Raw genomic sequence first — 26,287 nt, 5'->3', positions numbered from 1 at the left:
CAAGCCTCCAAGTAAACATCATCAAGTATGTCCAAGACAGGAGGTATCACTAGAGGTCTGTGTTGAGGTAACAAAAGAAATTCCCTAAGTCTTTTCTTGGAATCAGAAAAGTCTTGGCCTTCCCAATGGAAGTGCTCCCTCAAGGTGTGCAAGGTTTCCCCAAAAGAGAAAACCTCTGGGGGAGATACAGAAGGAATGGACTGCTCAGCATCCGAATCTTCAAAAGGGGAGTACAAGTGTTCCTCTTCATCAGAATGTTCTGAAAGAATGGATTCCTGGTCAGAAGAGGGAGAAGCTTCCTCTCTTGTCTGGAGGGGCTGGGAACCCCTGATAAGAGTAATTAAATCCTCAGCCATTTTAGCATCTGCTTTTAGGCATGGGGCCTGGAGATGGGCCCTTTGCAACAGGCCTCTTGGGATGCATGGCTGATTTGGACTTAGTAAAGGCCTTAATGGAGAAGGAAGATGAGGGTCTAAAAACACCTTGGGTGGAAGTGGACCTATCCACATTAGGAGGCTCAACACTCACAGTGGCTTCGGTGGTTGTAGTCTGGGTATGGGCTGAGGAACCGGGTACAGAGGACACCGCCAAATAAGTGTCGTCGGTAGTCAGGGCTGCGTGGCGCCTCACTGAGAACCGGACCACGTAGCCGGTTTCGTGGTGTCGGTCTTTGTCCTTGCGTTTTTGGACAAACGGTAGTCGGAGTATCCAACGACATTTTATAATCAAAGGTTTTACCAAAAGTGCTGGGAACTCGCCCGGGCGCTTAATAGTGCGTTATTGAAAGTAGTGCAAAGCGGTCGTGGTCTGGGCCTAAACAAGGTATGCAGAGGGAATGGAAATCCTTATGCGGTATTTGCTTCCCACAAGAAATACAATTGTTAACTTTGTCTGACATCGGTCTGAGGCAAGAAAAGTTTCAACGGGTACTTAGCTTTAAAGAAGACTTTCCAATTATTCGTAATTTCAGGAGCTGGCCGACTGGCACTTGCGAACTGCTTCTGGCACCGCGCTGCCGGGCCAAGGCAAAAAAGACTGAAGAATATGGCGTCGGCTGTGTCTTATATACCCCTGTCGCACTGACGTCAGGAAAGAAAGCGATGACAACCGACGCCGGACCTAGACTTTGGAATTCGGCCGACCGAGGACCCGCCTGACGGCAGAGAACCCCATATGTGATTACTGCAGCTGTATGCACGATGAACATTCTGGTGCCTGCATGCAACATCTCTCTTCTCTGTGGCAGACACTGTGTGGCATTCACTTCCCAGAGGTCTGCTGAAGCACACTGTCAAAAAAAAATTAGTTTTGCAACAAGTCTGGCATAACAGGTTTTACAATGAGGTACTCTACTATAACTCTTTCAGTCACAGGGACCAACTAATACTGGATCAACAGCACGACAAAAGAACCAAAGATGGCAAAGGCGGGCATTACCTATACACTAGGCAAATGAAAACATCCCAGGCAAGGTGATGTCAACCTGCCATGGGAGGAAAGATGTTAAGCTATAAAAGTCAGGCCAGACATCAAACTCAGCCTGTGGTACAGAACTCCAATGTTACTAGTGCAACAATGACCCACACAAAGGAAAAAAAATGTTTAACAAACTATAATCTTAATGTCTATAGTATCAAATGGTTCAAATGGGGGGTAAATTCTCTCTTCCGATGTAAAGTTTAAATCCTAGAGAGGAGAACTGTACATAATTATCAGACACCCTTCAGTAAAGCTGTCATGGATGATTTTGCCATTATGCATGGAAATTTCTAGAATACATGCAAAAATTGCAGAAACATGCACTCTGACTGAGGAACAAGTTAAACTTGAATTCAAACATATACTTTAAGTAAACTATGACTTTTTAAAAACTAGACAATTACATTTATCTTCTGTGTGGTAGATCTGGCTTCATTTAGGATTGCTTAGGATTTGTTAGAAAAGCAGTCACTATTAGTTTATTAAAATTCTACCAGTCAACCTGAGAGTTTTGACATCCTGAGGTTAAACTGCATTACTATGCCCTGCTACTCAGTTAGAAAACCCTTGCACAGAGATAAAGGCGATAGAAAAACAGTCGTTTGCTCCTTAAAAGTACAGCTGTGCTACATTTAACATAATTGTAGATGTTAAAGTAGATCAGTGTTGCAGTGCTGATTTTGGTGTCCTCCTGCCATGCAGAAGCTCACTACCAGCCCAATTTCCAGAGTTTTTGCATCATACTCAGCCAATGAACATCACAGCAACATCTGGACATAAGGGTGCAAGGACGAGCAACCATCAGTGCCATCTTCAAGTCATTCTAGGCTGTGGAAGTCAGTCCAATTTCGGAGGATAGCATGGTCCTCCCAGTTGTCCAAATCATGTAACAGAGTGACTGTGGAGTAGGAGAGGGGTGATGATAGGTTTAGGTCACCCACCACAACCCCTAGTCACTGGAGACCAGGAGGACAGAGGGGAAAGAGGGTGGGAGTTGGCACTACAACACTGATTTACTATAGCATTTACTGTACTATGTTCTTCATCGTCAATGTTGCAGTACTAATTCTTGGGAGGACTCTCAGAGTTACGGATTGGATGGTTGGCTGTCTGAGTTTCCGTGGGAAAGGAGGTTCTGTAGAAGAGCTGTAGCACAACCTTCCCCAGCTCTTGATACAGTGCCTAAATAACAATGCTTTGTAAAGGTGTGGAAAGGAGACCAGGTGTCAGTTTCCAAGATGACCCGAATATGGAAACCTTTTAGGAAAGCATCAGTGACTGCTGTACATCTTGGGGACTGTGCCTAACAGATGTTGGTAGTTGCTTTCCATGAAACGTATTGCAAATGGTAATACAACTGGCTTTCCATTTGGAAATTGTGTATTTGGGGACAGGCTCGCCATCTTTTCTTTCTGCAAAGGCCACCAAAAGTTGATCTGCTCTCCCTGGGGACTGTCCTGCTAAGGTAGTACATGATCGGTCAGTGCACAACCTGCGAATGCAGGATTTGTTCAGCTTTATTCTTAGGCTTAGGGAAGAACGCTGATAGGTGTACAGCGTAGTTTAAAAAAAAACTGACACTGCAATGAAAATGAAAGAAAGCTTTGATCTCAGGTAACTATCTCTGTGGAAAACTGCGAAGGATTCTCTGCACATTAGGGTTTGTAGTTCTGAAACTTGCCTGGCTGAGACAACTATCATCAGTGTGGTGGTCTTCCATGTGAGCATCTTTAGGAGGGGGATGAGACAGCTGGCTCAAAAGGTGGCAAGGTAAGCTTTTCCAATACACAGTTCAGAAACCAAGAAGGTAGAGGATTTCTCCTGGGAGATCTAGGTGTATTGCACCAGTTTCAAATGAGGGTAAGTAGAGACAGGCAGAGAACAAGGTATGCAAGTGGCATATGCATGTACATTAATACTTGAATAGGAAAGGCCCTGATTAAATTATTCTGAAAGGTATTCCAGCACTTGATTCATGCCAGCACTAAGAAGTCATACATTGGACCTGGCACTAAACAGAAAACTGTTTCCACTTTGATAAGTATGATTTTCTGGTAGTTGGTTTTCTTGCCTCTCAAAACAGATAACACTTCAGTAGAATACGATGCATGGTCTGGTGTTAGAATCCAATCCTTTGCCTTGTTAGTGTGTGCTTAGGTGTGGATGAATGACAGACTCCTTGTGTTGGGTGACTAAATCTACCACCGGGTGAAAACTAGTATCTCCCCTCAGACTCAGAAAGGGTAAACAGAAGGGGCAGCAAGCGTTAGCTTGGCCAGAAGGGAGCTAGAAGTATCATGCTCAGCCTGTTAGACCTCATTTTCAGCAGTGCCCTGGGGATTGGGGGTAACAGAGGGAAGGTAGGGATACAGAAGAAGTCTGTCCATTTGTAGGAAAAGGTGTTTGCTCTCCATAAGCCTGTTTGATGGGTTGTGCAGCAGAACTTCTGCCTCTTCTCTGAATAGTCAGTCACAAAGGGATCTATGCTGCGGTTTCCCCACTGGTGTGTGAGGTCCAGGAGGATCTCCCTCTTCAGCAAGCATTTGTTGGGGTCCAGAAGGACCCTGCTCAAGGAATCTGCTTTGGTGTTGTTCTGGCCTAGGATATAGATGCTACCAATGTTGGTTGTTTTTGTGTTAGAAGCTATACCTCTATTGCTAAATTCTACAGTGGGTGTGAACAAGTTCCTCATTTGCTTTGTACCACATCACTGTGGTGTCATCTGTCCAAATCTGCAGAGTTCCTGGAGTCAGGTTGCTTTGGAAGGTTTTTATTGCCAGAAATACTGCCAGCATTTCTTTTTGGATTATGTGCAATTTCCTTTGTTCTGGAGTCTAAATTCCCTGCACCTTCAGCTGTCCTAAGTGTGCTCAACAAGCAAAGCCTAGGCTGTCTGAGGTGACATTTTTGCCTGTCACTGGTAGACAGAAGCATGCCCTATGTTCCAAAAATGCTTTTCCCACCAGTTCCTTTTTCAGGCAGGGAAGAAGGGGAAACAAGGTTTCTAAAGGTTGTGAGTGCTGTCCCCACATTTTGTTTTTCAAGGAACCACTGGAGTTTCCTTATGTGCAGTTTAGCAAGATGTACCAATAGGATGCAGGATGCCATGTACCACAATGCCCTTGGGAAGTTCCTTGCTGTAATCTTCTGCTTTTCTAGTATTTTTTTGTAGATAAGTTATATAAAAAGAGAACATGTCTTGGAGAAGAAGGTCTTTCGTTGTACTTTGTCTATCAACGTGCCAAGAAAAAAAATTCTTATGTGTGGTTGTAGTTGTGACTTGCACTGGCTGAGGGTGAGGCCTATAATCTGGAAGCAATCCATGGAGATTTGCAAAGCTGTCTGAAATTCCAGGGTGGATTTCCTGGATCAGGTAAGCGTTCCAAGGTAAGTGTAAATGTGAGCTTCTTGAGGTCAGCAATAGGCTACAAACCAAGGGGGGGCCTCTAAAAGAAAGTCATTAGCCTCCTAATATTACTTCTCTTTATGGCACTTCCCAAAGTAAAGCTTCACATAACCTTCCTTGATTAAGGTAGTCCTAGGGAGGTTTTGCCCACTGATTGCCTTTTGGTTAAATGTTGCAAAATGTGGACGAATTGTGACATCCGGCTCCAACACAGAAAGACTTGTGGAAGCCTCTGAGAGATCTGCCTTCAGCACACAACTCAATTATTCAACTCATGTCATATCAAGTTCCACTGCCAAAAAGCTACTGCTAACAAGTTCGAAACGAAGTACAAAAAGAAAAAAAAAATAGGCAAGAACTATTCCCCAAAAGGGTACTTCCTTGACACTCATGGAAGCCAGGCCTGGTGATGCTTCAGAACTATACGTTTAGTCGTGAATGAAATGTGGCAGGAAAGAACTGAAGATGTCATGAGCAGATGTTCATTTTACGCCACTGACATCCTGATGTTCAGGTGGGAAGAGCAATAAGCTTTGAAAATCAAGACAGCCCTCATGCTTGCCACTGCTACTAGTCTGAATGAAGTTAAAAAATAGCCTGTTGTGAAATTTCATTAAAAATTAGAGTGTATTTTTACTGAACTAACACTTAATTTTTAAAATATAAGAGTTATCATACAAGGGAGCCCATCCTTAACAGATGGTTTTAAACTGCTGTTAAGAACTGATAAACAATCACACGAATATGCAAAATGCAGCCACCTCTTAAAAGCACCAGGCCAAAGCATAATTACAGGATTTATTTTTACAAGGTCAGGATGGTTACATTACTCTACTGCCTACACACAAAAATAAAATGTACATATGCACTTACCCAAAATGAGATTGCATATAGCTGTTCTTGCCATTTTAATATTCTGAAAAGATCCTAGAATGTGAACTTTCCTAAAAAAGCAAAAAGATTTTAATGGTTACGAGTGAGTTCAACTGTTAGTGAGTACTGTCAAGTTCAGAAAAAAATATACATGGGAAATAGGTAGAGGGGGACATCAGTCCTTCTGGCCTGAAGTTTAGAACAGACAGACATCTCCAGAAGAATTCTCCTACCTGTACTGAAAATATCAGCAGGATGCTGGGCAATAAAGACACATCTATTCTTTTCTGGTGCAAGAAATTCTCACCATATGTGTCTAAGATCTATCAGAAAGACACCTAGGATGTACCTAAGAAAATTTTCATCAAAAAGTAACACACAAAGATGTCCAACAAGAAAGACCCTCAAGGTGAAAGAAACAACCCCTTTAGCCAAAAGTTCATCCTAAGGAGAGTGTCAGGTCAAAGCTAAGGGATATCACCAGTTGTCACCTTGAGGAGGCCATGCGAGTGCCAGAAAAAAATGTAAAAAGGCATGAGGAATTTCTACTACAGAAGTGATCCTTTCATTTACATATCTACGGTTATGGTGAATACACTCACACAGTGGTATTATATCCATCATGGCCTGGCTCCCTAGTGTGTGTGACCCAGGTGACCGGGGTTTGATTAGTGGCCCCAGCACTGGAGGAGTACAGTCAGCACTCAGGTGATGAGATTCTTCTTGTGAAGTCTGGATAGCCACTACTTGCTAGTACACCCCCTTGCAGAAGAGAAGACAGGACATCAGTCGAGCCCACTTCCTTCCCTCTTCTCTAGCAAGCTAATTTAGGGCATGAAAAATATCCAACACCCCCCTCCCACTGATGGCAGCTTACATGATAGCCTCTCCCAGAAGACGCTCATTTCAGTGATGGGGAACGAATGGGCCAAATGGTCAGAAGGGAGTCTGATTAGTGGCACATAGCGGGGACAGGAAGATGGGAAAAATACACACTGTTCATCATAAGAATCACTACTGCAGTGTAATTCCATATCCAAGGAAGAGAAGTTTTGGTGTAAACTAGTTCTGACATCCCTTTGGACCTGAAGGAAGGGCTGGCCTTACTTCACCTTTGTGAAAGACTGCACAACGTTGTTCGCACATCACTGCTTACAGCTTACAGATTCTCCTACTGGAAGGGATGATAGAGGGAAAATGAAAAATAAAAAAAGTGTCTACGAGGAAAATACTTCCAAAAACTGAGGTAATAGGTTCATAGGTTTATACTAGGCTATCTGCCCCAAGGCATTTATAAGCCTAGCCTGAATTTTTGTGGCTTACGCCACCCCTTATATGAAAAAATACTGTACCCATTAGCTTGTTGTGCCTCTGTCCAGCAGTGACACAGAGATGATTCCCGGGGTAAACCTACGATCTCCCATCCACAGGTCAAGATTTCTCTTGAACAGAGAGAGCGAGGTGCTCTGCCTCACATGGACCGGGACACTATTCCACAGCATAGGGAGTCTCCGAGTGATAAATCTATCCCTCCAGCACGTCCTATTTATATCCGTGCTAAGGTTCAAGTCACTTGCTCTAGTGGTTTTGGTTAATTTTGGGTTGGACATGGCCTTGTATGTCAGGCACATGTCACCTCTGAGCAGACAGTATGCGACTAAATAGAGCTGGAGTTTCTTCAATCTGGCAGCATATGACAGATTTTGGAGTCCCTTTATCCTTTTGGTGAGAAACTTTTGGGGTCTCTCCAATTGCTGCAGATGTCGGGCGAGATACATCCTGAATGGGGCATTGTACTCGATCATTGGTCTGATAAGTGAAGAGTACAGGGGAACAATGACCTCACTAGATCTGGATGTGAATCCCTTCATGATCAGGTGGGCAATGTAGAAGGTCTTTCTAACCACTTTAGCAACGTGAGTGTCAAAAGAAAGGCCACTGTCAACCTGGGTCCCCAGGTCACTGATAACCTCTTCTGTGCTTAGTGGATTGTCACCTATATGGTAGCTTGGGGTTACCTTGTTTTTCCCGAAGGGTATGACTATACATTTTTTGGCGTTTAACTTCAGGCCATGGCTCTGGCACCAGCTATCTGTTTCCGTGAGTCCTTCTGAAGGATATCCGTGTCCGATGCACTTTCCACTATGGCGCCCAGTTTGCAGTCGTCTGCAAACTTTGTCAGCCAAAGTCCTGCCATGTTGGCCTGTACTTCTGAGAAGTAGATGCCGAACAATAGGGGGCCAAGGACCGAGCCCTGTGGGACACCACTTGTGACCGGCTTGGAGTCTGACATAGCGCCAGCAACTCTAACCCTGTGGGTTCTGTCCTTAAGCCAGTTTGCAACCCATCTTGTGACATATGGGTTTACATTTAAACTGGTAGTTTTTCTACAATACCCGAGTGGGGTATTGTGTGAAAGCCTTTGCAAGGTCAAGGTAGGCTGTATGGACTGCCTTTCCCTCATCAATGGCCTTGGTGACTGTTTCAAGAAGTCGACCAAGTTCAAAAGGCATGATCTTCCCTTGACGAAGCCAAACTGGGTCAGGTCCAATGTCTGCAAGTCCCCTATATCTTTGTTTATGAACTCCATTATGATCCTCTCCATAGCTTTGCAGACTAGACTTGTTAAGCTTATGGGGCGGTAATTACCAGGGTCCGTAGAGGCACCGCCTTTGTGGAGTGGGACCACAGTTGCCGTACGCCACTCCTTGGGCACGTATCCCGTGGTAAGGCTGAGATTAAACAGCTGCCTTATGTGCGGGTTTAATTCCTCATTTAGCTCGTGTAGCACACAGCCGGGGACACCATCCGGTCCCATTGATGCTGTGTTTTTAGCTTTAGAGAGAGCAGCTTTCACCTGCGCATTTGAGATGTCTGGGAGGCTACACTCCGCTGGGATAGTGATCTCTCCTTTAGGGGGGGGAGAGGGACAGACTCAAAGGAAAAAAAGTAACTTTTGCAGGTATAATATTCTCACCAAAAGTATAGGAAGGAGAGACAATCTGGCAGGGGTAAGATACAGCACCCACCAAGAAAACATCTGACTGCTGATACGAGGATTCAAAGGAAACACGAGACAGCTGACAGATGGACCTTAAAGATGGCATATGCTTTTTGTTAAATAGCTCCATGAGGTACCTTGGATTTTGAGTCAGAAGTCATATCCACCATCCTAGTCATGCACCAAAACAAAAATTTACTTAGGCAAGACTTCATTGTGTTAGGCTTCTTAGCCTCTTGTAATATACACACCACTCCCACAGAATATGAGATCCCTGATGATGACTAGGCTGAAATCATCCATTCTCTAACTCTACTGAGTCGGGAAGTTGGACTGGGAAGCAAGGGGCAGAGAATGCCTTGCATCTTTATCTGAGCTAGAAGAGTGAAACATGGCTGCTTTGTCTAGGATGGGTGTAGCCTTGCCTTTCTCTCTCTCAATTTTAGGAATACATTTGCAAAGAACAAGGTGGGATAGATGTTGTACAGAAGGCTTTAATGATACAGACATGCATTTCACTGCTTAGGCTCACTTGCTTGGGACTCTGGAGCAGAGTTTCTTTACTTGACAGTTATTTTGGGAGGTAAACAAGTTTGAACCAAAAAACGAAACTGAGGACCAAAACCAAATAAAAATGTGATCCACGGCAGGAAAAAGTGAGAGCCAGGAATAATCTCCAAAAAACGTATCTTTTTAAGATTAGTTGTGTGGTTTAATAAATACGTTTTTTGGAGATTATTCCTGGCTCTCACTTTTTCCTGCCGTGGATCACATTTTTAGGTAAACAAGTTTATTACTGGAATCCCTCTACTTCTGCTCTACTCCAAAAACATATCCCTATTTAGATTCCATTCATGGAGGTTGCCAAGGGATCTGCTCAGATGGTCTACCACTGTATTCTGCTTGATGAGTATGTAGACTGCTTTTAGTGAAAGGCCTTTCTTATGTGCCAGGTCCTATGTCACTGTGGTCAATATGCAAAACATGTATGAGAGGGTGCTCAGGCTTGTTAATGTACCACATCACTAAGGTGTTATCTGTAACTGTCTGCAAGGTGCCCAAATGAAAAGCTCATCTGAAAATCTGTAGCACATAAATAATCTCTTTGAAGTCTACAAACTTAAGCCTCATGGTGCTGGTCCACATGCCCTGCACTTTCAAGTCTCTGTATATGTCCTTAAGCACATTTCAGGACATCTGTAGTCCAGCAGTAAATGAGCCCTGGAGTAACTATGTGAAGCCCTGGTCCGCCCATTACAGGAACTCTGCCCTGACAGCAGGCACAAGACAGATCTATTCTTAATCAAGACAATGAGGATTCTATTCTCAAATGTTTCCTAAGGCACCACTGGATTTTCTCCATATGCAGCCTCACCGGGAGAGACATCAAAGTTGACAAGGACACGTAGAATGTGACTAGACTGTCAGGTATTCTTACACTGACTCTGTACAATCACAGTTAAAGCAGAAGCATTTTTTCCTGTGGCAAAGACGCTGTCTGTCTGGTATCAAAGGCTACACTCCTTGGAAGGTCTTGGTGGCGAGTGGTGCAAAGCTGGACTTTTGCAGGCTGAGTGACACCCCAGTATGGTAAAGCAAATGGAATATAAACCTGGAACTTTTTGAACACCTCTCCAAAACTGTTTCAGATTAAAACAAAACAGACTGGCAAAACAACTAGTAAAAATAGGAAACAGGAACGATGGCAAATATGCAGTCAAACAGTGGAAGTTTATTTATGAAAGGTTCATTATATATATATACACGAGTTCGATCAGCAATAGCTAATTGTAGAGGAACTTGAATTAGCCTGGCAGGTGAGGCTGAATGCTTACAGCTTCCCGGGGCTGAATGAGTCCTGCTCGATTAGCAGTGTTTTAAAACTAAATAGCCTTAAGAGGTGAACCAACACAAATATGCTATGCTTATAAATGCAGATACATATACACACTTCTACTTGAATTTAAAACACGCTTTAACATATTTTCATTAGGAAGATTTACACTCTCCTTTAATGCTTCTGTCTGGGTGTCTCATTTTAATTATATTTGTAGTTCATGTTTGCTGCTTAGTATTTAATATAGTTAACTACATTGTTCAACAGTTTTTATTAATTTTATGATATAATTGTTACGGTCTTTTTAAATTTATGGATGCAATTAGCTATTGCTGATCGAAATCATGTATATATAATGAACCTTTCATTGAATAAAACGGTTTCTGAGGAAGTCAGCTGTTGGGGCTGACGAAAAGCGCTTTAAACTTGTAAATAAATTTCCACTGTTTGACTGCATATTTGCCACCGTTCCTGTTTCAGATTAAGCAAGCACACAAGGGTATATGTGAATTTACCCTCTCAAACACAAGAGACAAAAATTTCGTGAAGACCCTAGGATCAATGGAGAGGCAAACATGCAGGTAGCAGGAACTATATGCAATTCTTGCAGACTGATGTGTGCAGGGAGGTGTTGCACATATCCATGGTTATCAAGAGGGTAATCATAAGCAGCAACCCTGTAGGGTTAGCATTCTGAAACTTTCAAATAAAAAAAATTTAATCTGGCACAGGGTGTGGAAGGGTCTCTAAAGCCCATCTTTTTTACTATTATTATTATGAACAGTCCTACTTGCTTGCTCTCAAGTGGAGACCCAATGGCCACCATAAAGTGGGAGGGCAAGCTCGATCAGATTAATGGCTACATTCCTAGGAATTCAGGGACTTCCCCACTTTTTATCTCGTGATTTGTTAATATACTCGCCCTTAATCAAAGTTCAAAAGTTGGGCCAAACTCATTCTGCTTAATGGGGAGTTTTCTGTTCAGGTGGTGAAGGGGGACCCACTATCAATACTGCATATTTTCTTCATTATCACTTAAAACCTATTCTTTCATCTTCTGCCCTCTTGCCTCGACTCCCCCTTTCCTTCCAAGACTGCAACTGATTTACAAAGGTCTTCCTTTATTTACAATACTCTGACTACAGACTGCTTGTAGTAAAGGGCATTTTTTCAGTGCATAATTTCTGCTGTACTTTAGAATAGGAGGATAAGAAAAAGCTGCCCCCCAGGCTCTGAAAGACATTTTATTTTTATTTTATTTTTACATTTAACCAGGTTACTCTGACTGGGCCCAGATAGCCCTTTTTCAGCAGAGACCCGAGGAGAAAAGCTCCAGGAAAGTAATTAAAAAAAAAAAGAAAAACCTAACAATTAAAGTTGTAAAATACTGAACAGTACAAAAAGAGAGAGAAATATACAATATGAATATATACAAGACAAAAGTACAGTATTTTGAGAATGCAGTTACAGTATGTTTGAGAAATTTGGTTAGCATTAAGTTATTTACAAGTAGCAATGCCTAAAAAAAAAAAATAAAAAAAATCAGAGTAACATTATGGCATAGTACAACAAAGATGCATTTAATAGCATAGGTACTAACTGCAGAGAGAGTAATATATGTAGGGAGTTTAGGTAGATACCAGGCAGATATGTTAACTGAGAGAAGAAAAAATTCATTAGGTAATTTCCTGACAATTACATATCCATGCAAGTTGGAAATGGATTTTTAGTTGGTTTTTGAATTTGCCACTTTTGGTAGTGGAGTGAAGGGACAATGGAAATTAGTTCCATGTGTATGCAATTGAATGACTGCAAAGTATTTTTCCAATATTTTTGTTTGGCTTGGTCACCCGCAGAAGCTTTTGTTGCGTGCTTCTGAGGTCACAATTGGGTGTGTAGGGTGTAATTATGGATGTAAGGGCAGGAGATGGGGCTATTTAGGATGCTGTGTGCAATTTGTAGTTGTGATATTTAAAGCATGTGGAGGAGCTCAGGCCATCTTAAGCTTTTCAGGGATATACAATGATGGTATTTGTAGAGATTACTGGCTACGAATCTTGATATCTTGTTATAGGTGGTTTCTAGTTTGGTTAAGAGATTATTTTGGAGGTTAGCAAGTATGGGAGCAGCATACAGCAGGGATGGCAGAATAAATGTCTGAGCCAGTATAGGTCTAGATTTGTTAGTTATATATTTGTTTTTGCGGTATAGAAGACCTAGTTTTGATTGGACTTTTTGATGCAGTTTAAGATATGTAGGTCGAATTTTAATTGGTCATCTATAGTAACTCCAAGCAATTTGGTGTTGGAGTCGGTGGTGATAATTTTATTATCTAAGGATGAGGTGGTGAAGTTGTCTTTAGCTAGACTGAGGTTTTTTGGAAGGAAAAGGAGAAGCTTGGTCTTTTTTTGGGGTTGAGAAGCAGGTTGTTCTCAGTTAGCCATTGTTCTACAGAGTGACAGTGTGGAAATTTTTGTATACTGTCAGAGGTGTTAATTGCGGAATAGTCTGCGTACTGTATTAAGGTAGAGTGGGGGGCAGGAGACATGGAGATTATTTGTAACTATATTAAAAAGTAGGGGGCCCAGGGTAGAATGCTGTGGAACCCAGGTCTTAACAAGATGAAAGGGGAGAAGGATGTTTGCCATCTGACGGACTGATATCTGTTTGAGAGGTAGCTGTTAAACCAGGACATAGTGGAGGTAGTGAGTTGTAGGCTGGAAAGTCTGTTTAGGAGGATGGGAAACTGTATCAAATGCTTTTGACAGGTAAAGGAATAGAGCTAATAAGAGTTTATTATCTCTGGCTTGGGCAGTGTTGTGTGTGAAAGATTAGGAGGGCAGTGGTAGTACTGTGTGAGGGTCGGAAACCATCCTGGGTGTAATTAGGTTTGCCTGTAAGAGGTGGTTTAGTATTTGTCTATGTATACATTTTTCCAGTATCTTGGATAAGGGGGATAAATATGGCAGTAGGCCTGTAATCAGCAGGTTCTGTAGAATTTCCTCCTTTGTGGAGGGGTACTATGAAGAATTATTTCCAGATATCTAGTACTGTATTTTCTTGGATGAATCTACAGGGTATGCTACGGATTCAGCTGCATGTTTGAGAAATTATGGAGGGAGTTTGTCGGCTGATGGGGAACAAGGTTTGAGTTTAAGAAGTGATCTGATGAACATTGTTATGGGTGCTAGGGAGAATGATGGAAGAGATGAGGTGGGAGGTGGAGTCTTTACATCAAGAGTTTCTGGTTTAGTAAGCTTTTCTATTGTTTTGATGAAATAGTTGTCAAGTAGGCTTGCAGTTTCATTAGGTTTGTTAGGGGAGGGGTTTGATGAAGAGGGGTTCCCTGAAGACAGTAGTTTGTTTACTGAATGCCAGAATTTCTTCGGCTTGGAATGTGGGTTGCTCAGAGATTTGACAAAAATTTTGTGCGTGTAGTAGGACCTGCTTTTTTGTTTGGTTGTGAAGCTGTTCATACAAGTTCAGGTGGAAAGCTGAGTTATTTTTTTTTTCCATGCTCTCCAGGAACTCTTTCTCTCGTCCATAAGTGATCAAAAGTTGCTTGGTTTAGCCATGGTGCATAATTACATTTTAGCCTAATTTTTCTACTGGGAGCCAGGATGTTAAGCTTTGGACAGCCTCATTAAGGAGTAGTGTGTGTAGGAATGATCAGTTTACAGTGGACAGTAATTTATTTAGTGTGACAGGGTTGTAGTTTTTATGGTTACAAGACTCTTTGTATTGGTGGCTCTTGTAAATATTGGAAGAGTGTCTTACTACTGAGGTAGGGAGGTGGTCACTAAGGGAGCTAGGTAGAGTGGAAGGGTTATGATAGCACTGGGGGTTGGATACTAATATCCAGTCTATAACTGAGCTGTTCTAGGATTTTTTTTGCTGGTGATCAACTGGATAAAGCCATAAAGGTTTATAGAATACCTAGGGGATGCAGTATTAATAGGGTTCCAGTCAATATTCATATCCCCAGGATGATGGTTTCATAGGGAATGGATACAGAAATCCAAGAAAGAAACTGCTCGAGTATGGGAATGTTTTTACCTGGGCCATGTAGATTGCTGCAATGACAAGTTTTTTTTGTGCTGATTTAGGTTACAGGTTGCTATAAGTATTTGAGCAGGGCAGAAATCAGGGATAGCTATTGAGGGGGGGGGCTGGTCAGAGTAGAGTATAGCCGCCCCTCCACCCCCCCTTTTTATTTTTTACTTCTATCCAGTCGAATAAATATAACCAGGGGGGAGAATTTTGCAGTTTGTAATATGAGGTTTTAGCCATGTCTCAGATAGAGTAAGTATATCTGGGTTATATTGAAAAATCCAGGTGTGAAGGAGGGCACTTTTACCGACAATGCTTTGTATATTCATTGATAAAAAGGCAGATATTTGGAGGCTTGTGACTGTAATGAGTTATTTGTGAGGCAGTTGGAAAGGGGGGGTGGTGCAGTATAAGTATGGTTAGAGTGCTGTTGGGCAAGGGCCTGGGTTGGGGTGAATATCACCAGAGTATTGTGCTTTGAAGTATTTGTGTGAAGAAATATTTGCAAAGGAACTGGTGTTTTGTTTTGATGGAAGGCTGGGGATTTGGTATGTACAGTACTTTGAACTTGTGAAATGATACAGTGGTATGATTAAAGAGAGAGGGGGCAACAGGGGTGGAGAAGTTATTTGTATGGTGGGTAGTAGGATAAGAGTGTGTGGGAGATGTGGTGGTAAGCAGGTGAGGAGTATGGTAAGTGGTTAGAGCAGAGAAAAAAATTACAAATAGGAGGGAGAGAATTACAGGTTTGAAAGGTATAGCCATGATTTAGTTTCAGCTCAGAAATAATTAAAGGGTAACAATTTAAGGTTAGTAGAAGAAATCAGGAACTAACTGAAGTTTTTTTTTTCTTTTTTAAGAGGACAGTCAAACATTTAAGAGCATACTATACAACTTGGCATAAACATTCTCTGTTAGATTCAGAATTCTGAAAGAGGCATGCCTTCTAATAACAGTGTCTATGGCTACCCATGCTGGCAAAGACAGCCACAGCATCACAGCCACATTGCAGTATATGCCTAATCACCCTTAAAACAGTCTGGGTCAGGGTTAGTCCATTTCTCTTGGCTTGATCCTGTACATATTTAGCAGTATCCTCTTGTCTGCCTATACTCGGCAAATATCTGGCCCATAATTGAGTATAACGCCCCATTTGGTATGTAGAGTACTAAGCATCTGCAGCAATTAGAGAGATCGCAGAGGTTTCTAACAAAGAAGTTCAAGGGCCACCAGGATGTGCCTTACACTGACCGACCAAAGTCCTTGTCACTATACTCCGTATCGTATAGACTTCTTAGGGGAGATCTATGCCTGGCCTACAGAGCAACCCAAGACACAAACCTAATGAACTTAATGCCTATCGGTAAATCGAATGGGTCTAGGACTACCCATTCCAGGGACTTAATCTCCTATGACTCCATGATATTATATCACATAGGTCTGGAAAAAGTACATGAATTATAAATACATCCCACATGTCCTGTCGACAGGTAGGGTGCTGAATGGAGATACCAACTTAGACTCCCCAACACCCTCAATGGGCAGCCAGCTTGTCTCTGGCACAGGATTCTTGTACAGGTGTCTATACTTGTTGAATACCCTGTAAAAGTAGTCAGACTTTTTCAGGACAGACTGTCAAGAGCTGAGATCTTGCAAGGTGCTTGAATGTGCCCCTGAAGGTCTGTACTATTGGCAGAACAGACGTGGATCTGGACTTTCCATTAACAAAACTGCCAAGTATTTCTTTTGGAAGTTAGAGAACTCCTTGATACTCCATAAAAAAAATGCTTCTGGACTGTCACCATTTCTCCGAGGAGACCCTGAAGCAATGACGTTGTACTCTTTTCCAACTTTCAGAGCAAAACTCAAAAGACACCTCCATCAAAAATCTGATCAAAAGAGCTTTTCCACTGAACACATCACCAAACGTCTCCCTCACCTACATCATTTTTACTTCCAACTGTTGGATATTATGAATATACGGCTGAAATAAATTCTGTTGTAAATATGCTGAAAGAAAAAGTTTTCTTGAATATATGTATAGAGTTTAAAATGTGCATTCACACTATATGTATAACAGACAGGCTTCTCTTCACAGCATCAAAAAGAAAATGCCTAACAAAGCAATATTGGAAAACAAGCATTACATGATTTTTGCAGAACAAATATCTATTAACAGACATCTTTTTTTTATAAATTCAGCAATACATGATGTTTTTCCTATAGGAACAGCATATACAGATGTTGTCTTTCAGAATGGCATCCTCACATCAGCAAAAGTGCTTAAATCACAAAAGGACAATAGAAAAGTCTAAAAACAGACACTATGTGACTTCCCACAGAAGGCCAGAAAAATATACCAAGAGGAAATATGTGCGTGACTAGCTCTCTATTTAGCAATTGTAGTAATTCAGTTATGTGAAAGAAGGACAGAGAAAGGTATTTTGTAAAAGTCATCATTCATATCTGTAATGAAGGAAAACTTTGTAAATATAGGCTACAAATCTGACAGACTACGTGTGGTTTATTATAAGTTATCTGTAACTGTGCATATAGCTGCAAAATATATTTCTTTATCAGTGTGCAATTTAAAAGGCTTAGTGCTTTAAACAGACTACAGATAGAGTCATGCAAAGCTCTGTGTCTCTAACTCAGCAGTAAACAGCGCAGCAAGACTGTGTGTCTTAAGAAGATTTTGGATCCAGCAGGCATAGGAGCAGAGCACGCAAATTTAACATAAAATTTTCAATGGTGACCCTTTGACAACGTTCCTAGCTTGTATCCAAAAACAGGGGGAGTGAATGGATAATGCCTTGTATAAGGTCACTCCTGTAAAGCACCTAACGTTTATGTGAAGTACTTCAGATTTCTACAATTTTCTACAGTTTGTAGCAGTAAAGTTTAACAGACGTCTAAATCTGGTGAGACTGCATTACAGGACGATGAGCAGTTCCATAAATTCTCCAGAAAAGATACAAGACAAAGTTGTAAGAGTGAAACTGCTAGTTTTGCTGTACCAACTTCACAAGTGACTACAGAAACTTTTCAACCATCTACAGTAAAGCAGCTTGGCCATCTGCCTCTCTGTTGACTGGTAAGAAAATTGTTCTGGGTTACATACAGTATGAATGCAACAGATGTAATAATAATAACAGAATGAAATGTATATACTGCATATATTAGCAAATGTAAAACCGCATTAGGGCAAGTTAATTGCAAGGCATTATGCAAATGGATTGCAAGTTGATAGTAAGGCATTATGCAAATGGATTACAATATTTGACTGGTATCTGAAACAAAATCATGTGCGGTATAAAAAAATATTTATTGTGTGTACAATATCATAAAAATACAGTGCATGCCACTATTCAAACTGACTGTACAGACAACAATTTTAATGGCAAAGAACCAAGAAAAGTTAATATGCTGACATTATATTCAAATGTTAGACAGTTATGTTCTGTCACCAGATGTAAAAGGTTTATTTCAGAGTTGCAACAACAGTTGTTACTGACAGAACCTCTAGTACATTTTGTTACAAAATAATGTAATAATGGGAACAAGTATTTAATATTATATTAGCGTAATATTTCAAATTTGAATGCATCAAGAATTATTTTTACACTTCTAAAAGACTTTGTAACAGCAAACTGTTCATTATTCGAATTGATCTTAACTATTTTTATATTCTTGTATAATTTACTGTTTTACTTGGAAGCATTCATGTAAATATTGTATATATGTTATGGTGTTATTGTTAGTTACATTAGTTGGTATTTTTTTTAATTTTGTATGTTTTAATTTTGTATGGAATATAATAAAACAATAAAAATTTATTATTGAAAAAAAAAACAAAGAATGTAATAAACTTCTAAAAGAGAGACACAATGAGTTCAGGAAGCTTAGAAAAGTTAAACATACATCTTTTCAAAAGTGAATAGGAGTTTCAAATTCAGCAGAACAGCTTACTAAAGAATTTCAGAAAGACCATCCAACATTACAGGAAAATCAACAGCAGTTGCAGGATAAAGGAAATAAATTAGCTGAACTGACTGGGAACTTCCTGCATACACAGCTAATCTGTGCAAAAGAAATATATTTTATAATATGTTTATGTTTTGAAAATGGTTAAGCATACATGGTAGGAACAAATCATTTTTAAATGTTTTACTTTCATTCAGTTAAAGCAAGACCATTTATCAGTACTACAGTAAAGTAGAGCATATGACTGCCATTCTTAGCACAGTCAAAAGGTAAACAAAACAGTTCTAGTGCATAAAATTAAATAAAATAGTTAATAAGAGTAAAGATTTCAAGTCACAAGACTGACATGCTTGTATAAAGATATAAAGATACAAGACAGACATGCATGAATTTTCTTTTCATCTAAAACACATCTGTTACAATACACAAGAATAACAGGCAGACAACAGCAAATATAAATAATATAAATATAAACATGTGTTAGTTAAGCCAATATCAATTTGTTTTTTACAATTTTTATATAATTTTATAGTAACACCAAACAGTTAAAGTTCTGGATTTTAAAAAGAAATAAAATCACAGATGGTATTAGTCAAATAGTTTTTGTAAAATTAATGACAGGACAGTTAAATAGTTAAAATAAATAAAAAAATACTGAAATCCATATAAGCTAATTATAAAACAATGTATATTTATGTAGTATAAATGCATAGTTATGCAAATCACAATCAAATTAAAGGAAAAATGCCAAAATAATTAACTATAGTTTATAGAGTGTAACATGTGAGCTCAGACCTTCCTAGACTGAATGAATAGTTACAGGAAATGTTGGAAAGATAAGATAAACAACAAGACTGATTACCAGACAAGTAGCTTGAGTTTTTCTAAAGCATCACTATTTAAAACATAATTGTTAAAATGTTTACATGCATCACTATTTGGTAACTATAATAAAGTCATAATTGTGCATATATATCACTGATAATCTGTTTGCAAGTAAATGTTAAAAGAAAAAAAAAACCTCAGTTGCATAAAGGACAGCCAGCAAATGGGCTATAGTATTTATACAGTTCAAATCAATTGTGCAGGAGGGTGTAAATACCTACTAGAAGTAGTAAACAGCAAAAGCTTTATAAAAAAATGATCAAATCAGACAAAGGTCTATAGTTTATTAACCTAATAAAGCAAATGCATAACCAAAGTGGTGGGCTGACATACATTCTATTCTCACAGCATAAAGTGGATAAACAATACTGCAATGCCGCAGGGGGAGGGGTACTTTCTCAGTTTTACACTGACTATGTGAGCGGTACTGCGCAAGGGTCTGAAACAGAGCTACAGAAAGAAATAATACTTCATTCCTTCTTGACAATACTCTTTTGGGGGAGAAAGAAAAAACAGGTATTAGTGCATAAAAAACATTAGTAAACAGATTAAATCTAAAAGTCCAATATATTTTATGTTTTTGACAAAACAATGTTGGTATAAAAAGCATGAATGTTTCTAATTGCTGAGTATGTAGTTTAAAATAACAGAACATATGCCTTTGATGCCAATTCCACTAGATATTTTTATTTTCAAGATTTTGCTTAATATTAATGTTATTAAATTTGTAAGGTTAGACTAAATGTACTTTACAGTCTTTGTATGTACAAATGCAGAAAAATTCAGTACAAATGATAGTCTTTGTATGTACAAATGCAGAAGAATTCAGTACAAATAAAATTAATGTCTAGTAATAAATTTGTGTAAAAAAACTTTGTTTTAAAAAAAAAAATGGGTCCAGGATACCTACTAAATTGAAATGCATGAATAGCAAACAATCTGTGTAAATATATACTGTACAGGAAGTTCATTATCACTGGTTTCAAGATCTGTACTAGTACTGGTTACCACAGCTACAGAAAAAAATATATTAAAATACTGCATTCATACAGCTAATGGACTAATATGTACATAGCATTCTTTAGTGTATAAATCATGTTTTTTTTTAAATCCTCAAGTATTAAATATACTGAAATAATTGCATTCAAATCTAAGCCCAGTTCAGTACTTTATGTTCACTTCACTGTCAACCAAGATGTTAATGGGCAGTTCAGAGACATGACCACAATGTTATGGTTAAAATGACATTAAAACTGTATATCTGCAGCAGTGTAAAAATGCTTGCAGTAGCACATGGTATTTGTCTCTTATAGTTAATTCAACAATTGCAAAGAGTTAATAAAAGAGTTCTAAATCATAAATAAAATTCTGTTATTGCAAAAGAATAATCAAAATAAAAAAATAAAACTAAAGCACACAGCTCATAACTGATACAATATTTTCACAGAATGGTCTGCAAAAGAAAAAGTTGTTAAATACATTCAGTTTTGGTAGTAATACATGTTTTCATTGTATTAACTATGTAAATTGCATTTTGACTTGTATCAAAAAAAGACTAAAGGTTTTGTTTCTTAATGTTTAAAAACAGAGGGAATTGCTGGATATTATGAATATAAGGCGGAAATTAATTCTGTTGCAAATATGCTGAAAGAAAAAAGTTTGCTTGAATATATGTATAGAGTTTAAAATGTGCATTCATACTATATGTATAACAGACAGGCTTCACTTCACAGCATCAAAAAGAAAATGCCTAATAAAGCAATATTGGAAAACAAGCATTACATGATTTTCTCATGTCTGCAGAACAAATATCTATTATACAACGACCCCCCATTAATATTCAAAAAACGTGCACGCTGATTGGTCAGCGTGCACGTTGTAAATCAGAGTTATAGTAATGGAAAAAGGTCCGTCGCCTGACTTTTCCACTACTATAACTCTTTTTTTATAGCAACGGAGAACGTAAGATCTCCGTTGCTTCACACTGTCTCGCTATGTTAAACTCATTTAACATAGCGAGACAGCATTAAAAAAGGCAACGGACATTCTCCTTGGCTTTTTTTAATGCTGTCTCGCTATGTTAAACGAGTTTAACATAGCGAGACAGTTTGTAAAAAGCAACGGAGATCTTGCTTTCTCCGTTGCTTTTTACAAACTGCTTCGCTATGTTAAATGGGTTTAACATAGCGAGACAGCTTTAAAAAAAGCAACAGCTCCATTGCTTTTTTTAAAGCTGTCTCGCTATGTTAAACCCTTTAACATAGCGAGACAGTTTGTAAAAAGCAACGGAGATCTTGCTTTCTCCGTTGCTTTTGCCCACAGCTCTGATGTACTGCGTAGGCATACACATGCGCAGTACATCAGAACTGCCGCAGAATAGCAGACAGCTGCGGAAGGGCTGCAAGGAGGAATTATACATTGCCATTATTTAAGAAAATAATTTTTTTCCCCTTAAATAATGTCATTGTATAATAGCAATAACCCACTTCTGGGTGTGGGTAATGCTGGATTTACCCATGGTCGACTTTGTTTGGTCACTCAAGCTTCGCCCTCGTGACCAAACCACGCCAACAGTGGGTAAATCCAGCATTACCCACACCCAGGCGTGGGTTATTGCTATATTAACAGACATCCTTTTTTATAAATTCAGCAATACGTGATGTTTTTTCTATAGGAACAGCTTATACAGATGTTTCCTTTCAGAATGGCATCCTCACATCAGCAAAAGTGCTTAAATCACAAAAGGACAATAGAAAAGTCTAAAAACAGACTTTATGTGATTTCCCACAGAAGGCCAGAAAAATATACCAAGAGGAAATATGTGCGTGACTAGCTCTCTATATAGCAATTGTAGTAATTCAGTTACGTGAAAGAAGGACAGAGAGAGGTATTTTGTAAAAGTCATCATTCATATCTGTAATGAAGGAAAACTTTGTAAATATATGCTACAAATCTGACAGACTGTGTGGTTTACTATAAAATAAGTTATCTGTAACTGTGCTTATAGCTGCAAAATATATTTCTTTATCAGTGTGCAATTTAAAAGGCTTGGTGCTTTAAACAGACTACAGATAGAGTCATGCAAAGCTCCGTCTCTCTAATTCAGCAGTAAACAGCACAGCAAGACTGTGTTGTCTTAAGAAGACTTGGGATCCAGCAGGCATAGGAGCAGAGCACGCAAATTAAAATACATTTTTCACCAGCTGCTGCTTTTACAACTACTTTACACAACCTCACTTTTTTAATTTACCAGTTAATAATTGCTCACAGTTTCAATTATTTCAAATTTGTGAATCAATTCTGTTTTTTTTCCCCAGTTCCTTCACCTGGCTGTGCCAGCAAATGGTCAACTGTGATCACTGTACTATCCCAGTAATAAAAAATTATACAGAGCCATGTCATATCCAAGTGGGGTGTAGATCTGATCGAGGACAAAAATCATGATGGAAGCTTGGACAGGGAGAGGGGTAAACAGCTGCCAGGGTACTACTATTCTCCAGTATGAATTTTATTATAAACAAAATGTGCAAAGGCAAGCACCATTGTGGCAGAAATCTGACTAGTTGACATTAGAACAGAAAGCCCACAAAACACAGGAAATGGCCTACTAATGGGATCAAAGCCTGCTTTTAGTAGGGACTTCTACTGCAATTGCAGGGAGATCCTGAAAGACATGGATATGTAGTTATGAGGGAAACAGTTCCCTCCTGTGCAAATCTGGTGGCTCTTTTGTATACCTGAAGCAACATGTGATTGAGCAGCAGTTACTAAATTCATTGAGGCCCAACTGGACTTCAGTGTTGCAAGCCCACAGGGGCTGAGAGACTGGGACATCAATTACAAAGATGCCTTGAATGGGAGAAGGCAAAGCTGCCTCCCTCTACAGCTGGCATTCCCAGTCTTTCTCAATACCGATAACATCTCTAAAGATTTAACAGTCAAGTGCAAAGTGGTTTTAGTCACTAACCTTTCTGGCTTATACATTTTTTGATGTTTGTGCCTTCCTCTGGGAACCTTTCTTTCCTACTCTTACTAATGGAAGATTATTTGGCTGGAAGAGGGACAGCTGTCTGATGTTCCATGTCCCAGAGAAAGACTCTCTTTATGCTTCACAAAAGCCCTAAGATTAAAGGACACGATGGAGCAACGTCCTTCTGTTGAAAGTCATGCAGGCTTTGTAAATGGCAACTTTTGTGCCCTTTGTCCAAGCAGAAAAGACACTTGTTATGGTGTGATGTCCCAATACATCTGCGGAAGAATAAGTGAAAACTAACTATTTAAAAAAAGAATGAGTGTCTGTTGCCCATACAGGGGACAAACTGGTGAAAAAAAACACCCTTGCAGGTCCAGCGCCTTTAAACCCCTGGATTCAGATAGATGTGTGCAAAGTTCTTTATAATCCACAGGTTATGTTGTAAACAAGAACGCCAATAAACGAAAAAAAACAAATAGAAATTTTATTAAACTTAAAAACAAGCTTTTCGTCTGCGCTCTGCACCAACTTCCTCAGAAAAACAAACTGCACCACACATTTGTCTCACTATAAATACATCACTACTCCACTCAAATGCGCCCCCCCTAGCGGCTCCCCTTTAAAAAACACATAATTACACTTTGAAATTTTTAACTAAGAAGCAGCCAAAATGTTCAACAATTTAGTATCTACTACTCACACCTGCCATCAATGCTGGTAAACCTATGATGCTCCAAATATTGAATTTTAAAGCCACCATAATTACATATAAATACAAATGATCAAATGTGTCAATAACCACAAGAAAAATTATGATGTATTTTAAAAATAAGTATAAAAGTGGAAAGAAAATTCCCACAAGTGTTAATATAAACAATATAAACAATAAATAGTGAACACAGAAATGAAATAAAAAATTGTAAAACCCAAAAATATGTTCCCAGATGGCATTAAGTCACTCCGGGGGGCTTCACCTCACTAGGCTTCTCAATTTGAGAAAGCAACTGATGGAAAGCATGCTGTTAAGTCCAGGTAAATGGTAAACTTCCAACTTAAGTTGCCACATCAACTCCTTGCATTCAAGTCTTAAAAGAATCGGGTCCCCCATAAACTCTTGGTTTAAGCTGATCGATGACTGTAAACGAAAATTCGTGACCTGGATTATCTAATGTATGTTTGGCCAGAGCGTTGTTGACCTTCCCCTTCCTGATGGCATATAAGTGCTCGTATATTCATTCCTGTAGTTTCATATCAGTCTTGCCGATGTAGAAACCTGGGCAGACCAAACACTGGGCTAAATATACCACTCGATTACTGGCACAATTGAATCTTCCTTGTAGGAGATATTTCTTGCCCCTGATGGAAAAAGCTGAACTTGCTTTAATGTACCTGCAGTACCCGCACATGTTACATTTGAACCTCCCAGATCTGGGAGAGGCATCAGCAACTTTGGACTCCAGGATGTTTTTGATGTTAAGGCCCCCCTGAAAGTAACCTTAGGGGCGATAGTAGTCCAAATGCTCCTACTGACTCGGTGGTTAATAAGCGCCAATTTTTCTTTATAATGGACACAATGTCCATTGCATCCAAGTTGAATGAAATTACAAAAGAACAATTGAAAGTAGCAGACTCACTGGCGAGGCAAGGTAAACATAAAGACCCATCCTCCATATTCCACAAAATGGGGCGGAAGTGGCCACCATCTTTTGGTGTAATGGGTGTTCGCTGTCAAAATGTAGATAAGAATTCGAGAAAGTCGGCTTCCGATGTATGCTGGCCACGAAGCGATTTAGGCTCCTATCTTTCTCTAGTTCCACGTCCAAGTAAGTAATCTTGTCCATGGCAAACTCAGATGTGAATTTCAAAAATTCTGTGGAGCCATTAAAAAACGACACCAAGGTATTAACATCATCTAGAGTACCATTGAAGATGACAAAAATGTCATCCAAAAACCTAGTGTATAACACTACTTTCTCTTGGACCAAAGAATTAGATAAAACAAACACCCTCTCTCAGTGGGCCATAACTAAATTGGCCACACTGGCTCCACAGGGCGATCCCTTAGGGACCCCAATCAATTGGTGGAACCACCGGTTATTGAATGTAAAAAAGTTGCTGGTAAGAATAACCTCCAATAGTTTGCTGACCACCGTAACTTCTTCTGCAGGAGCATGGTGAAAAACCATTTCCAATTGGATCCACTCAACCTCCTCCAAATGGGGGATAGATGAATACAGGTCAACAACGTCAATGGTCAAGAGAATACAATCAGCATTAAATGGAACGGAACCCACTTTTTCCAAAAATGCCCAAGAATTATCTACATTTTGACAGCGAACACCCATTACACCAAAAGAGGGCTATCGTGAAAGGCCAATTTGTTCGAGCAGCCCATATGACATCAGAAGATAAGAAATTTCACGAGGAGTGCAAGTTCATCTTTGGCATGTTCGTCAGCAGAGGGTACCCCGCCGATTTTGTCGCAGAACTGAGTTTGGAAGTGCAGGGGAAGACGGCAATGGCCACTTCCGCCCCATTTTGGGGAATATGGAGGATGGGTCTTTATGTTTACCTCGCCTTGCCAGTGAGTCTGATACTTTCAATTGTTCTTTTGTAATTTCATTCAACTTGGATGCAATGGACATTGTGTCCATTATAAAGAAAAATTGGTGCTTATTAACCACAGAGTCAATAGGAGCGTTTGGACTACTACTAAGGTTACTTTCAGGAGGGGCCTTAACATCAAAAACATCCTGGAGTCCAAAGTTGCTGGTGCCTCCCCCAAATCTGGGAGGTTCA

At 39.7% G+C, this 26,287-nt stretch overlaps 1 protein-coding gene across 1 annotated transcript in view; it reads right to left on the bottom strand.

Moving 5' to 3' along the window:
* Positions 1 to 26,287, bottom strand: part of PNO1 (partner of NOB1 homolog) — a gene marked incomplete in the record, with an annotated part of 355,670 nt that overhangs the window by 88,888 nt on the left and 240,495 nt on the right. The window contains 1 exon segment of the mRNA XM_044055944.1: positions 5,759 to 5,829. Coding sequence (XP_043911879.1) covers positions 5,759 to 5,829 — 71 coding nt within the window.

Source organism: Protopterus annectens, chromosome 1.part2, assembly GCF_019279795.1.
Source record: "Protopterus annectens isolate FY-2018-M chromosome 1.part2, PAN1.0, whole genome shotgun sequence".
Classification (NCBI taxonomy): domain Eukaryota; kingdom Metazoa; phylum Chordata; order Ceratodontiformes; family Protopteridae; genus Protopterus; species Protopterus annectens.
This window is presented reverse-complemented; position numbering and strand designations above follow the sequence as displayed.